General features: G+C 45.7%; 1 protein-coding gene across 1 annotated transcript in view; it reads left to right on the forward strand.

Annotated features, from left to right (window-relative positions):
* Positions 1 to 14891, forward strand: part of Papss1 (3'-phosphoadenosine 5'-phosphosulfate synthase 1) — a 67028-nt gene that overhangs the window by 34157 nt on the left and 17980 nt on the right. Inside the window, exons 8-10 of the mRNA XM_038311329.1 lie at positions 724 to 929; positions 1937 to 2072; positions 12875 to 13143. Coding sequence (XP_038167257.1) covers positions 724 to 929; positions 1937 to 2072; positions 12875 to 13143 — 611 coding nt within the window. The remainder of the gene's footprint in view (positions 1 to 723; positions 930 to 1936; positions 2073 to 12874; positions 13144 to 14891) is intronic.

Consider the following 14891-nt stretch of genomic DNA (forward strand, 5'->3'; position numbering starts at 1 on the left):
TAAAATTGTTCAGCCAATTGCTCAGACATATTACTGACTAGCTCTCACAAGTAAATCAACTCATTTCTATAATCTGTGTATTGCCATGAGGCTGTACCTTGCTGGTGATACTCCAGCATGTTCCTCCTTCAATGACTACATGGCATCTCCCTGACTCTGTCTTCCTTCTCTCTGCCTCTTAGTTTGGATTTCCCACCTAGCTATATTTTTTCCTGGCCATTGGCGGAAACAGTTTTATTCATCAAGCAGTGAAAGCAACACATATGTGCAGCATCCAGAAGGGCATCCCACATCATCCTCCCTTTCTTCTCTTTCTTTTTCTTTTTTCTGAATAAATTAGTTGCTTTTGATTCTTTTGTGCCAGGTACTCAAGAGGCTGCCACTGGTTCTTTAAAAATGTTTGCATTAATTAATCAGTAATTCATTGTGTGTATGCTCAAGTGTGTGCATGTGTAATCATTCACGCCACAGCGCACATGTTGAGGAAAACTTGTGGCTGTCAGTTCATCCATTTTACCATGTGGATTCCAGGGATCGAACTCTTGTTTGTCAGGTGTGGTAGCAAGTGCCCTCAATTGCTGAGCGTTCTCACTGGCCCCGATTCTTTAAACAGTTCTATTGTTGGTGGTGGTGGTGGTTTGAATTGTGTCACTGAAGACGAAGGTGACTATACTAAGACCCACTGAGTAAGCTGTGCACTTTGTGTTCTTTTGTGTCCTGCAGGAGGGGTCATCAACTTGTCAGTGCCCATAGTTCTGACAGCTACGCATGAGGACAAAGAGAGGCTGGATGGCTGTACAGCATTCGCTCTGATGTATGAGGGCCGCCGTGTAGCCATTCTTCGAAATCCTGAATTTTTTGAGCACCGGAAAGAGGAGCGTTGTGCCAGACAGTGGGGAACAACATGCAAGAACCACCCCTACATTAAGGTCTTGACTCATCTGACAGTAACATTTGTGTTGAAATGTGGCCATTGGCTGTGTGTTAATTGTTCCTCTGGGCTGTGAAGTTTTGCAGAATGGAGACTGGCTCTTAGATGAGCGTAATGAGCAGATGGCCTTGTTGTTTTGACTCATATAAATATTTATTCAGTAACTCTTTGTAGTTTTTTTTTTTAAATTGTTGATGCTGGGGATTAAATCCAGAGCCCTGTGCATGCTAAGCCTGCGCTTAGCTGTATGTATATTCCAGCTTGTAACACATAGCTTACAGTGTTTACTGTGCACCAGGTGCTGAGCTCAGGGCTGGCTCGGAACTCAGGGCTTGGATGCATTGGGCAAAGGTTCGTTCTCTTGGAATGTAGTTGTAGGGAAAGATATTAAATGTTCTTACAAGAAGGATACTAGGGGGCTGCAGTGGGGGCCCACACCAGGGTGGCTTAATATTTCCGGCCTCTTAACATCGCATTCTTGTGGAAAATCAGAGAAACATGATTCATCTCCCCAAAGCGCCTCGTTTGTGTGTTGAGTGTGGAAATATCTGTCAGTTGTCTAGTGTTTTAAAGTAGATTCTGAACTTCAGAACAAATGAAGTGTATGTCGGCACCAAGCAGCGCAGTGCAGGGAAAGGGTGGGCTTCAGGTGCGGCCTGTAAACGTGTCCTGAGGGTGTCCCACACAAGATGGGTACCCATGGGTTATATGTCATTCTGTTAGCCAACATCTAATAACAGTGGGGAAAATGCCCTTTTTCTTTTCTTTTTTTTTTTTTTAACTGAAAAGTTATAATAATCATTCACTTAGGTTTTGGTTGCTTTTCAGAAATTCCTTCAAACATTGTATTATGGTATTTCTGCAGCGTCTTTCATTCCAGTGATGTTCATAGGCCTATCTTGGCCTTTAGGGTGGAGACCAGCTTGCAGAAGCTGCGCTTAGCTCGTGGGAGAGTAAAGGTCCTGCTTCTGTTGTGGCAAATAATTTCCTTTTGCTTCCTGTTAGATGGTTATGGAACAAGGCGATTGGCTGATTGGAGGAGATCTTCAGGTCCTCGACCGAATTTACTGGAACGATGGCCTTGACCAGTATCGTCTTACTCCTTCCGAGCTCAAGCAGAAGTTTAAAGATATGAATGCTGGTAAGAAGCTGGCCTGCTCGCCTAGTATGAGGCTCCTTGGCATTCCAGAGGTTTCCTGACACTATCATCACTAAAGGTGCACGAGGCAATGGAATAGACAGAGAAGAGCGGCAATCAAGCCGGGCCTCTGGAGATTTTTTTGTATTTTGATACCTTCTTAGAATTTTTTGTTTTTATTTTTGTTTTCTGTTTTTTGAGATAGGGTTTCCCTGTAGCTTTGGAGCCTGTCCTGAAACTTGCTCTGTAGACCAGGTTGACCTTGAACTCACAGAGATCCGCCTGCTTCTGCCTCCCAAGTGCTGGGATTGAAGGCGTGTGCCACCACAGCCCTCTTTTCTTAGAATTTGATATAACATTATGCATTTGGTGTGAAAGATGGATGTTCATAGAAAATTGGCTGTTTATTATAAAACTCACATGTTAAAGCTGAGCAGAACTATGTAAGAGAATTTATCAGAACTGCTCTCACACCAGGGGTGTCTCATGGAGCAAATGAGGAGCAGTGCCACCTTACCGTGTCTGTTCCATCAACCTGCATTTGTTGTGTATCTGTCTGCTCCTGTGCTGCATGCTGAAGTTCAAAAGTAAACACGAGAAGGGGCTTTTCCGGGTAAAGAAGACATTGAGCAGCAGCAGGGTGAAGCTGCTTCAAGAGTAGTCTGGGAGGACCTCGGGAGCTCTCATCATTCTGGGTTGGGGTGAAAGGGAGCACCTCCAGAGCTCTCATCATTCTGGGTTGGGGTGAACGGGAGCAGTGTGTACAGAAGGCAAAGGTGCTGTTCTCTGCAGCCTTGTACTCCAAGTGCCCCAGGACAGCATCTTCTCACCATGTGTGCTGCATGAGTGTTGGTAATGATGTGCTTGCATGTGCACCAGACATTTCTGCCCGTGCTCCTCGGAAATTGAAGGTGCTTTGGTGACAAGAGCATTTCCTGTAGATTTGGCCAAGCTGATAAGAGGTTAAGTGTTCTGCCATTGTTACTGTTGTCTCTGTCAACCCACCAGCAGAGGTGGCAGGCCCTAAGCCCCGGTGCCACTCCTTAGTGCTTTCTGTGAGGATGCCTGGATGCGGCCTGGGAGGGGTGGGTGAATGTAGTGTGAGCAGTGCGGAATGGATGGTGAGAGACTCAGCTCTTCCTGAGAGCCTGCAGCCTCTGTCCCAGGTGACGAGAGAGCGGTGGGGACAGGAGAGCCCCACGCGACCCCAGCAGTTGTCTTGGCTTCAGGTTGTTTAGAGTCCTGAGTATAGATAGCATCCTGTCTTACCTTTTGAGAGTTTCATATCTTATTTTCCTCTGTAAGGCTCATTGACAGTTGATGAGAACACTTATGGAACCTAATGCATATGATTTGATTACTTATTTGAAATAGGGTCTCACAGTGGCTCTGGCTGGCCTGAAACTCACTATGTAGACCAGGCTGGTCTCAAACTCACAGAGATTTGCCTGCTTCTGCCTCCCAAGTGCCACCATAACTGACAGGGTTTTATTTTAAAAACCGAAATGAGATCAGTTGAGTAGCATACTGTGAATGGCACCGGGCACACAGCAGGAGAGTAAGTTAGCCTGGTGTCTGTGTAGATGGGCTGAAGCTGGGCTGCCTGCATTGGCGTGAAGGTTAGAGAAGGGGTATCTGTTTATTCCGGAGCCTGCTGCACTTGGTTGAAATTTGAAGTCATGTGGCCATAAGGTAGAGTAGACATGGAATCTTCTGATGTCCACACCCTGCCCAGTGATTCTGCTCAGCCTGCCTCATTCATTGTTCATTTGCATTTCCTGCTTGGCTCCTTCAATTGCAGGATAGGACCTCACTGTGTCTCCTGAACTTCTCTGTGAATTTGAAGCAGATATTAGTCAGGGTTCTCTAGAGAAATGGAACTCATCGAATTAATCTGTCTGTCTGTCTTTCTGTCTGTCTGTCTGTCTATCTATCTATCTATCTATCTATCTATCTATCTATCTATCTATCTATCTATCTATCTATCTGTCATCTAAAGGGGATTTATTAGAATGGCTTATGGGCTGTGGTCCAGCTAGTCTGACAATGACTGTCTACCTTTGGAAGGTCCAAGAATCCAGTAGTTGTTCAGTCAGTGGGGTCTTAGTTAATTCTAGATGTAGTCATTTGACAAGAATCCCCGTCACCTTGGTTTAACATCCGGTGACTTCTGAGTGTTATACAATGGCAGGCCGACTGCAGCTTCATTTTTTGCTTTCAGACACACCGGGACTCATCTGGCACGTGAGTAATGATCGGGGTTGGGCAGCAGTGGCTTGTGATTCCCTTGGATAAGCATGAGATTTACGGAGCCATGAAGGCTGCTTCTGGCCATTGTCCTTTAAAGGAGAGAGACAGCTTCCAGAAAAGAAAAAAAAAAGTCCTTTTTGACAAGAAACTGTATTATCACCAAGAAAGAAAAAGAAAGAAACCCATCCGGGTGCTGTCAGTGAGGACAGTCTTTGGAGTTCTTGCAGCCATTCTGTGTTGATGAGAATCCTAAATATGTGTTGTGTGTTGACTTTGTCATTTATCTCCAGACTTCATATTAAAGAGATACTACATTTTAAAATTATTTAAGACATTTCTAGTTGGGTCTTTTATTTATAATCAGTAATAATAGGTAGGGCATTTCATTTCCTCCCTTCTTCCATCCCTCTCTCTGTTCCTCCCTCCCTCCTGATTCTGGTGGTGAACAGAAACACATTTAGGACTTTTTGAGACCTCTTAATTTGTTTTTGCCAAAATCTGAATTCATATCTTGAATCGATGTTAGTCAATTATTTGGCTCTGTTGAGACATCTTATCATGGGATTATTGTTCATAATTAGAGACTTTACTACTCCATCTGTTCTGTGCTCTTCCTGAGCCAAACATTTTAAGTCATTTAGGGAACTTGTTGCATAATGAATGATTGCGACTTTGTTTAAAGTAGCCGAGAGCCAGTTATTAGCCTTACATCAAACGAGGAAGATTTGTGGTGTTATTTTGTTTCCTTTTCCATTTTAGACCAAGGCAAATAAGCAACAGACCAGCTCTTGTTTACTCATTAGGAAGCCGTGACAACCGGCCTACCGATGTGTTCAAGAGAGAGAAAGCCGGGGTAGTCCCCATTTTCAGCTCCAGTGTGGCCATGCCTCTGCTTGCTCCTCTCCACCTCATCTTGAGTGTGTCTGCGACCTGGTGTAGAGTGTTGTCCTGTGAACATGGATATTGGTTTAGGGAAAACAAGCAGTGCCCGTTCTTGGGTTTGGGGTGGTTAAAGTGGCAGTTAGTAGCCTTTTTCCGGTGGTTGTTGTTGGTGGGGAGGGGATAACTGATTACTTCTGTGTGTGGACACTTACTGAGAAGAGAAGAAAAAGCAGAAGTTGTATCTGTGGGTTCCGCTTGGGGCTGGGAGTGAAGCGTTGTCCCGAGAACTCTAAGGAAGAATGGCTGACATTTGGGAACACTTCCCTGCTCATTGCCCTACCCAGTCAGTCCCTCCTCTTCTTCCCTCCCCTCCCCTCCCCTCCCTCCTTCCCCCCTCCCTCCCTCACTGACTGCCTTTGTCTTTGGTCACTGGGCTGGAGCAGAGCTTGGTTCATCTAGCTCTTTGCAGTAGGTCCTGCCAGTTCCCGCTGCCTGTGCCAATTGATGGGTTATCATGTGACCTATACACATCCAGGGAGCTGCTGCTGTTTTCACCATCAGCAAATGCTGACACTGTCTTTTAGTAGTGAAACACATTTGAAAAGGGCCTTCTCTGTTCTCCTCTTCCCCCTTCACTTGTGAAAGGAAAGGGCTCCAGTTTCCCTTGCTTCTTACCATGTTGCCTCTTGGCCTGGTGGGGGTGTCTGGAGCGCAGGGAAGGGGAGCTTGCCGTTCTGCGCCTTCCTTTTACACAGACAGCTTTATGTAGGAGGTTGGGAAGGAGGGGAGGAATAGACTGAGTGGGGCTGGGATTGAGACAGTGATGCCCACGGTGGGAAGACAGAATGTAAAGTGAGTACTGAGAAGATTTAGCGATGTCTGTAGGGATGAGCTTGGAATCAGGCCGTAGAGATAGGGCTGAGATACCACATAGTAATCGAGTACCGCTGATGGTGGGGTGTGGGCAGTTCCTGAGTGAGCATGGCAGTAGGGCGGCACACAGCCCGGCAGTGAGCCCTGCCGCTCCAGGTGCAGTGAGAAGCAGGGTTAGGTCCAGTGGAGCCTGACATTTCATGTTTGATTATGGTTGTGTAAAATATGTGCACGAAAAATAATTAGGAGACTAGGCAGAACCAAGCATGAACCCCGAAAAGAGCGATGCTGAAATAGTCTATCTATGGACACTCTCCCCTCAAGTTCTCTGCAGTGGCTCATGCTTTTTATTTTAAAGAGGGCTTAGGTAAGAGGCTGGTGAGTTTAGAAGCCCAGGGCCCTGTGTGATGCTTAGGCTGCGAAGGCAGTTCATACAGAGATGGAAAGCAGGGCATCATTGGCATTCGGCAAGATGCTCGTGCTTACTGTGTGGCAGAGCAGGAAGAAACCAGTTGGCTGGGTGAACGCAGCCCAGCAGCTCCACGTGGAGGCGAAGAAAAGAGGCCATGTTCTGCTCCTTCATCAGGTCCGCTCCACACTGTCAGCACCCGACTTTCCAGGCAGTTCTAATCCTTCCCTGCAGGACTGGGTGTCTTTAACCACACCCTTCCTTCTCCGAATAAACCGCAGACTCCTGAGGCACGGGAGCGCCACCGTTACCCCGCTGTCCAGCGCCTGTCTGAACCGGAGCTTTCGTCTGTTCCACCCTCCCTGTCTCTGTCCGCTGCGCGGTCAGACTGCGGAGGGAGAACAGTCAGTGCAGACCCATGTGGACAGATGCTGGTGTCTGAGCACATGCATTCTGGACGCGGGATTAGGTACCGTTCTCCAAAGCTAGGGGGCAGGACGGGAGATGGGCGCAAGGCAGCAGGCGTTGACTCTTGGGTGACGTTGGGACACTGAGAGGCAGGTGGAGAGGTGATCTGAGCTCAGCTCTGATGGAGGAGTGTTTATGTGTTACTTTCATTATTAATAAAGAAAACTGCCTTGGCCCTTTAAGAGAAAATTAGGTAGGTGGAGTAGACAGAACAGAATTGTGGGAACAAGGAAGTAGAGTGGGAGAGACGCTTCAGGCAGTCGCGTGGTGAGTCTCCATGCTGCTCCTCTCCGAGATGGACGCAGGTTAAGATCTCTCCTGGTAAGCCACAACTCGTGGTGCTACCCAAATTACTAAATATGGGTTAAAGGAAGATGTGAGAATTAACTAATAAGAGGCTACAGATAATGGGCCAGGCAGTGTTTAAAAGAATACAGTTTCCGTGTAATTATTTCGGATAAAGCTAGCCGGTTGCTGGGAACTGGGCGGCGGGAACGCAGCCCGCCGCTTCCCACTACACAGCTCCAAGTTTTGCTGAAATAACCAATTTGCAAGTCACTGCTACAGAGCCCAGCCTAGTACCCTTGGCGCTTGTGACCTCATCACAGTGTGTAGGGTATGTATGGTCTATCAGGTGAACTGGCCCTGGGGGACACATTGATTAAGGAAGGAGATGAAATGGAACCGTTGGCAGAGTTCTGTTTTATGTGGAAATGTGTCCAGCACTTTTATCTCTAGTGTCTGTACCCCCTTCCTTCCTGTTCTCTCCTGTGTCAAACTTGTACAGTTTCACTGGGCCAGTTCTCTACTGAATGTCACAGGCTACTTCACGTTCCATTCATAGCCCTTGTTTGGTACCAGCATCCTTTCCAAGAAGCTTTCAGAATATAATGTTATTGTCCTGTGCCAGGGTTTACATCCAGCTATGTGCCCTCCATCTTTGACAGAATAGATGATTTTATGTTCACATCCCTCTGGAGAGCAGGAATGCCACCACACATTTTCTCCTAGTTGGAATTTTACTTTACTTTTTCCTGTCCTGACTTATTCTGCGAACTAGCAGTCTGGCAGTCACATGTACTAGTAGCTAGCCAGAGATAGCCAGGCTAAGGGTCCAGGTGCTGTCCCCAGACACTTTTGCACTGTGGCACTTGGGTCAAGTGGTTGCAACAGAGCCCCATAGCTTACAAAGCCCCGAATGCCTTCAAGGCTTCTTAGCGGTCAAATTTGCTTTCATATACGATCAGGAGTCTCCTGGTAAACTTTGCAGAAGTGAGGGTTATGTAGCTGGATCTAAAAGCAGCTCTGCTTCAGATCCCCCACACGTCTTCTCCGTTAAAGCATGTTGTTACAGGGGCTTTAAATCATATGCAGAGACCACAGTGCACTGAGTCCCTGTGCTTCTGACTCAGCTTCAGCACTGCCTGTCCGGTCGTTCTCCTCTCATCTCTGCCACTACTCCACCTCTCCGAATGCTTTCATCACATTCCGAATCAGAGCTCAGTTCTCATGCCATTTCATCGAAATACTTACGTGCATATCGCTTTAACACTGGAGGTTTCCAAAGCATAACCCTGGCGCCACTGTTTCACCCTGAGAAATGCCAGCTTAAGACTAGCAAATGTTTAGTGTCCAAACTTCTAGTATCGTCATTAGAAACAGGAAAAGATAACGATAGTCTTTCAAACATTGAGTATTAAGGGATACGGCAAAATCAAACACCCAAATCTTAGTCATTTGCAACAGCTTTCTGCACTTCTGTCATGGCGATAGAGGGGTCAGAATTGAAAATAGATTGAAGATGTCCAGTCTGAAAGGTGGGATTGGTGAGGTGGCTCCAAAGAGAGTTATACTACTCTCCAAAATGACTTGTGTTTGGTTCCCAGCACCCAGGTCAGGTGTTCAGAGACCAGTTCACAATTGCCTTAATTTCAGCTCTAAGGAAATCCAATACTCTGGCCTCTGAGGGCATCTGCATTCATGTGCATATCCCCTACACAGACATACATGATGCACATACTTAATAAAGGTGAATCATTTATTATTTTTAGTTAAAGTAAAAATAAATAAAAGCAAACAAATTGGAGTTTATGAGTCAAGTCATCATGGCAGGTGATGTGTTAGGTGGTGGGGCAAGGTGGCAGGTGGTGGGGCGACGTGGCAGGTGGTGGTGACGTGGCAGGTGGTGGGTGACGTGGCAGGTGGTGGGTGACGTGGCAGGTGGTGGGTGACGTGGCAGGTGGTGGTGACGTGGCAGGTGGTAGATGGTGTGGCAGGTGTTCAGAGAAAACAGCTCCTGTTCCCGGGCAGTTCTTCTGTTCTATGAAATTACTCTATAACCCAAGGAACCATGGTTTGCTTGCTTGTTTCTTTTATTTTATTGAGCTCTACATTTTTCTCTGCTCCCCTCCCTGCCTCTTCCCCTCCCCTTCAACCCTCTCCCACGGTCCCCATGCTCCCAGTTTACTCAGGAGATCTTTTCTTTTTCTACTTCCCATGTAGATTAGATCCATGTATCTCTTAGTGTTCTCATTGTTGTCTAAGCTCTCTGGGATTGTGATTTGTAGGCTGGTTTTCTTTCTTTTATGTTTAGAAACCACCTATGAGTGAGTACATGTGATAATCGTCTTTCTGGGTCTGGGTTACCTCACTCAAAATGTTGTTTTCTAGTTCCAACCATTTTCTTGCAAAATTCAAACTGTCATTAGTTTTTTCTGCTGTGTAGTACTCCACTGTGTAAATGGATCACATTTTCCTTATCCATTCTTTGGTCGAGGGGCATTTAGGTTGTTTCCAGGTTCTGGTTATGACAAACAAAGCTGCTATGAACATAGTTGAGCACATGTCCTTGTGGCACGACTGAGCATCCTATGGATATATACTCAAAAGTGGTATTACTGCATCTTGAGGAAGGTTGTTTTTTAATTTTCTGAGAAATCTCTGCACTGATATCCAAAGGGGCTGTACCAGCTTGCACACCAGCAATGCAGGCAGAGGTGTTCCCTTTACCCCACAACCTCTCCAGCATAAGTTGTTATCAGTGTTTTTGATCTTGGCCATTCTTACAGGGGTAAGATGGAATCTCAGAGTTGTTTTGCTTTGCATTTCTCTGATGGCTAAGGATGTTGAACATTTCCTTAAATGTCCTTCAGCCATTTTAGATTCCTCAGTTGAGACTTCTCTGTTTAGGTCTGTACCCCATTTTTTATTGGATTATTTGTTCTTTTGATGACCAATTTCTTGAGTTCTATGTATATTTTGGAGATCAGCCCTCTGTTCGATGTGGGGTTAGTGAAGATCTTTTCCCATTTGATGTGGGAGAGTCTTCTGTTTGAGTTGATTTCATTGGCTAATAAAGAAACTGCCTGGCCCATTTGATAGACCGCCCCTTAGGTGGGTGGAGTAGACAGAACAGGAAGAGGAAGTAAGGTAGAAGGATCAGTAAGATGCCACACCTCTCCTAAGTGAGACAGACTGCCATGCCTCTCCTGAGAGAGACAGACGCGATGAAGCTCCAGCCCAAGATGGATGTACGCTAGAAACTTCCTGGTAAGGCACCACTTTGTGGTGCTACACAGATTATTAGATATGGGTTAGTCAAGACGTGAGTAAGAGGCTGGAATTAATGGGCCAGGCAGTATTTAAAAGAATACAATTTGTGTGATGTTATTTCGGGGTATAAGCTAGCCGGTGACAGGGAGCTGGGCAGCAGGAATGCGGTCCATCTGCCCCTCACTACACCCATTCTGTAGGCTGTCATTTTGTCTTGTTGACGGTGTCCTTTGCTTTACAGAAGCTTCTCAGTTTCAGGAGGTCCCATTTATTAATTGTTTCTCTCAGTGTTTGTGCTTCTGGGGTTCTATTTAGGAAGTGGTTCCCTGTGCCAATAAGTTCAAGTGTACTTCCAACTTTCTCTTCTATGAGGTTCAGTGTGGCTGGCTTTATGTTTAAGTCTTTGATCCATTTGGACTTGAGTTTTATGTATGGTGATAGATATGGATCTATTTTCATTCTTGTACATGTTGATATTAAGTTACTCCAGCACCATTTGTTAAATACGCTTTCTTTTTTTCCATTTGATATTTTTTGCTTCCTTGTCAAAAATCAGGTGTTCAAAGGTGTGTGGATTAATATCTGGGTCTTCAATTCGGTTCCATTGGTCCTCCTGTCTGTTCTTATGCCAATACCAGGCTGTTTTTAGTACTGTAGCTCTGTAGTAGAGTTTGAAGTCAGGGATTATGATGCCTCCAGAAGTTCTTTTATTCTACAGGATTGTTTTGGGTATCCTGGGTTTTTTTTTTTTTTTTTTTCCATATGAAGTTGAGTACCGTTCTTTTGAGGTCTGTGAAGAATTTTGCTGGGATTTTGATGGGCATTGCATTGAATGTGTAGATTGCTTTTGGTAAGATTGCCATTTTTATTATGTTATTTCTACCTACCCAAGAGCATGGGAGATATTTCTACGTTCTGGTGTTTTCTTTAATTTCTTTCTTCAAAGATTTAAAGTTCTTGTCATAGAAGTCTTCCATTTGTTTGGTTAGAGTTACTCAGAGATATTTTATGCTATTTGTGGCTATAGTGAAGGGTTTTGTTTCTGTGATTTCTTTCTCAGCGTATTTATCATCTGTGTACAGGAGGGCTACTGACTTTTTTGAGTTAATCTTGTATCCTTCTATATTACTAAAAGTGTTTATGAGTTGTAGAAGTTCCTCGGTAGAATTTTGGGGGTTGCTTATGTAAACTATCATATCATCAGCAAATAATGAGAGCTTGACTTCTTTTCCGATTTGTATCTCCTTGATCCCCTTTTTGTGTCTTATTGCTCTGGCGAGAACCTCAAGAATTATATATTGAATAAATATGGAGAGAGTGGACAACCTTGTCTTGGAACTGTGGTTTCTGACAGGTCTCCTGGTACAAGCACGGAAGAGTGAATCCAGGATTGTAGCACACGATGGCTACATGGTTCAGTTAAGCTTGTAGCTGTCACCATCTGAATACTAGCCCAGGTCCTCATCAGAGATACCGTTGCTGCATTGCATTCCTAAGCCCAGACCTCAGATGACAACACAGTGGCTTTGTTCTCAGAGTAATCTGCATGAATTTGGGTAGCAAATGAAAAATGCAGCCGTAGCTCTTTTCACATCCTTCCTGTCTCTTGTTAAAGCCCTGGGAATGACCTGGGTTTTGTTACCAACTCAAGTCTTAGGGTCTTTGGAGGATTTGACTGAGGAGTGCCATTGGCACACTGACCACGAACTTGTATTTGTTGTAAAAAGCTGACTGTGAGGACCGGAAAGAGAGCCTGACAGTTGCTCTCATTCCCCCTGCACACAGGAGTAACTGCTTTATGTCTGTGGCTCCCGTGTCACACGTCCTCAGGTTAATGAGGGCTGGTGATACTGAATAGTAGCCGTAGATGTCTGTTGGGGACTGCGGACCACCAGACCCTGAATTTCCTGTAAACAACCTATTTTCCTCTGCTCTGAGCAGCCTGCAGCTGCTCTGAGCACGAGACCCTGATGACAGGGGAGTGATTTCTGGTGGGCCTGCAGCTGAAAGATCCCGAGAGTTGGGCCATGGCCAGAGCACTATATAAGCTGCCCCTGAACACAATAAAGGGGGCATTCGTGTTCAAGGATGACCCGTGTCTCATTGTGTTATTAAACCTCCAGGCCCTTGCCCGAGACTCGCTAACTGTCCCACAGCGCAGGCGCCACACTACCCGCATAGTACTGCAGTACATGGAGTAGCACGGATGGTACAGATGTTGACTGTCTTGGAATAAGCAGTCAGCAGTCCGTGGCTTTACCCATTTCTGATTCCGAGCTTGCATGTTACTTGTAGCCCTCGTCAGGAAAGAATGGCTTGTCCCATGCAGGGTGATGGTGGAAACTCCTAACCCTGGACATTCTCTTTTCAGATGCTGTCTTTGCGTTTCAGTTGCGCAACCCAGTGCACAACGGGCATGCTTTGTTAATGCAGGACACCCACAAGCAGCTTCTAGAGAGGGGCTACCGGCGCCCCGTCCTGCTCCTCCATCCCCTTGGTGGCTGGACGAAGGATGACGATGTCCCTTTGATGTGGCGTATGAAGCAGCATGCTGCCGTGCTGGAGGAGGGCATCTTGAACCCTGAGACGACGGTGGTGGCCATCTTTCCATCTCCTATGATGTATGCTGGGCCAACCGAGGTAGGCTGCTTTTAGGATATCAGTGCAGTGCCAGAGTCACTTTTGGGAACATTATAGCATCACCAGACAACCTATTGACCTTTCTTTGATGACTAGGTGTGTTCCTACCATTGAATAGAGTACTCCTCTGCTGTTGGGAATGTCCTCTAATGCTGCCCCTGTGGGCATCCAGTCATCGGGAAGGCTGGGAGAGGTTTCTTTGGGTCTTTGTGGTTCTTGATCCCAGCTGCGAGGAAGACACGGCAGCGAGAACAGTGGAGCGGCACACGGTTGTTTTGTATCCACCAGCCAAGGTCCAGACGCGGCTAGAACAGCGCTGATTTTGTTCTTTCAGTGGAGTCCCAGAGCAGAGAAGAGAGCAGTGTGACATTTGCTTTTTCTAAATGTTTCAAGAGCTGAAGAGGCTCCAGCGTGTCAGCCAGCTGTTTTCACTGTAGCAGACACCTGAGGTAACTAAACAGCTTATAAAGAGACGAGGTTTATTTGGCTCATGATTTGAGCGCTTCAGTACGTAACTGGTTGGTCTTGTTGCTTTTGGGCTTGTAATAAAGATGGCACCTCAGGTGGGAGTGAATGGCAGAATAGAGTGTTTGCATTGTGGTCTGACAGTGAAAGAAAGAGGAAGGGGCCGGAGTCCCACTGTTTCTGTCAAGGACAGGACCCTATGACCTCCCTTCAGTCCTGGCTCTTAGAGGTCTCACCACCTCCCCGGAGTTTCAGTACATGTACCTTTAGCATAACTTTGCAGAACCAAATGATTGTTTTGTCCCTGGTCCCAGTGGCAATTCTTGTACATGTGTCCATCTGAGTGTGAAAGGCATTCATTGTTTTAGGAAAGTGTCCAGCAAGACAGTCATTTCCTAAAAATATTAATTATATTTTTTAGCTGTGTATCTGCGTGTGTCTGTGAGGTTGTGTGAGCACATGAGTACAGGTATCTGTAGAGGAAGCCAGTGGCATTGGATTCCCTGGGAGCTGGTGTTATAGGCAGCAGTCAGCCACCCAACATGGGTTCTGGAAACCAGACTTAGATCCTTGAGTCTTCTGGAAGAGCCGTATTGGATCTTAGCTTCTGACCTTCATGGAGACGATCTTCACGGTTCTTTTGTGAAGGACTAGTACGTGATTGAATGAGGAAGTAAAATTGCTTCCTGATAGGAGGGCAGGGTTTTTTGGAATCTGCCTGTGGTCAAATGGAATGTTAGATCTTTTTATATCCGCACGTAAAGATGATGGAAATTAGGTTTCAGTTTCAGGGCAGAGTAGAGTAGGCTTTCAAAATATATTTGCTGAATGAGTTAATAAATCAGCTGAGTGACCTCAGAAGTGGTGAGTGGGAAATTCCTAGCCAGCTTCTTGTGTTTTCAAGATAAAACCGGAATGCACATTATTTCCGCACCATTTCATCCTTCCCGTAGAGGAAGATGAATGCACTTAGATTTATCTGAGAGTCAAACTCATTTTTAAAAAGATCCAAGTAATTTAGTGAGACAAACTCTTTCCAACATTTTAAAAGCGAATCCAAGCATTTGACTATTTAGGATGGAGCTTATGAATCTTTATTGGAGCTTCGTTTATGGAGCTGAATTCTCTGTTAACCTCTTTATGCAAGAAAAGCAGGCAAACAGAACCGCAGGCTAAAAGATGAAAATGTGATCGATCGCCTCTTCGTTTGGGGCCTGTTCACTAATACACTGCAACACTGTGTGAGTAAACAGCCCTGTTGCTCGCCTTTCTGTGGGAGTAAG

This window comes from Arvicola amphibius, chromosome 14, assembly GCF_903992535.2.
Source record: "Arvicola amphibius chromosome 14, mArvAmp1.2, whole genome shotgun sequence".
NCBI classification, from domain to species: Eukaryota; Metazoa; Chordata; class Mammalia; order Rodentia; family Cricetidae; genus Arvicola; species Arvicola amphibius.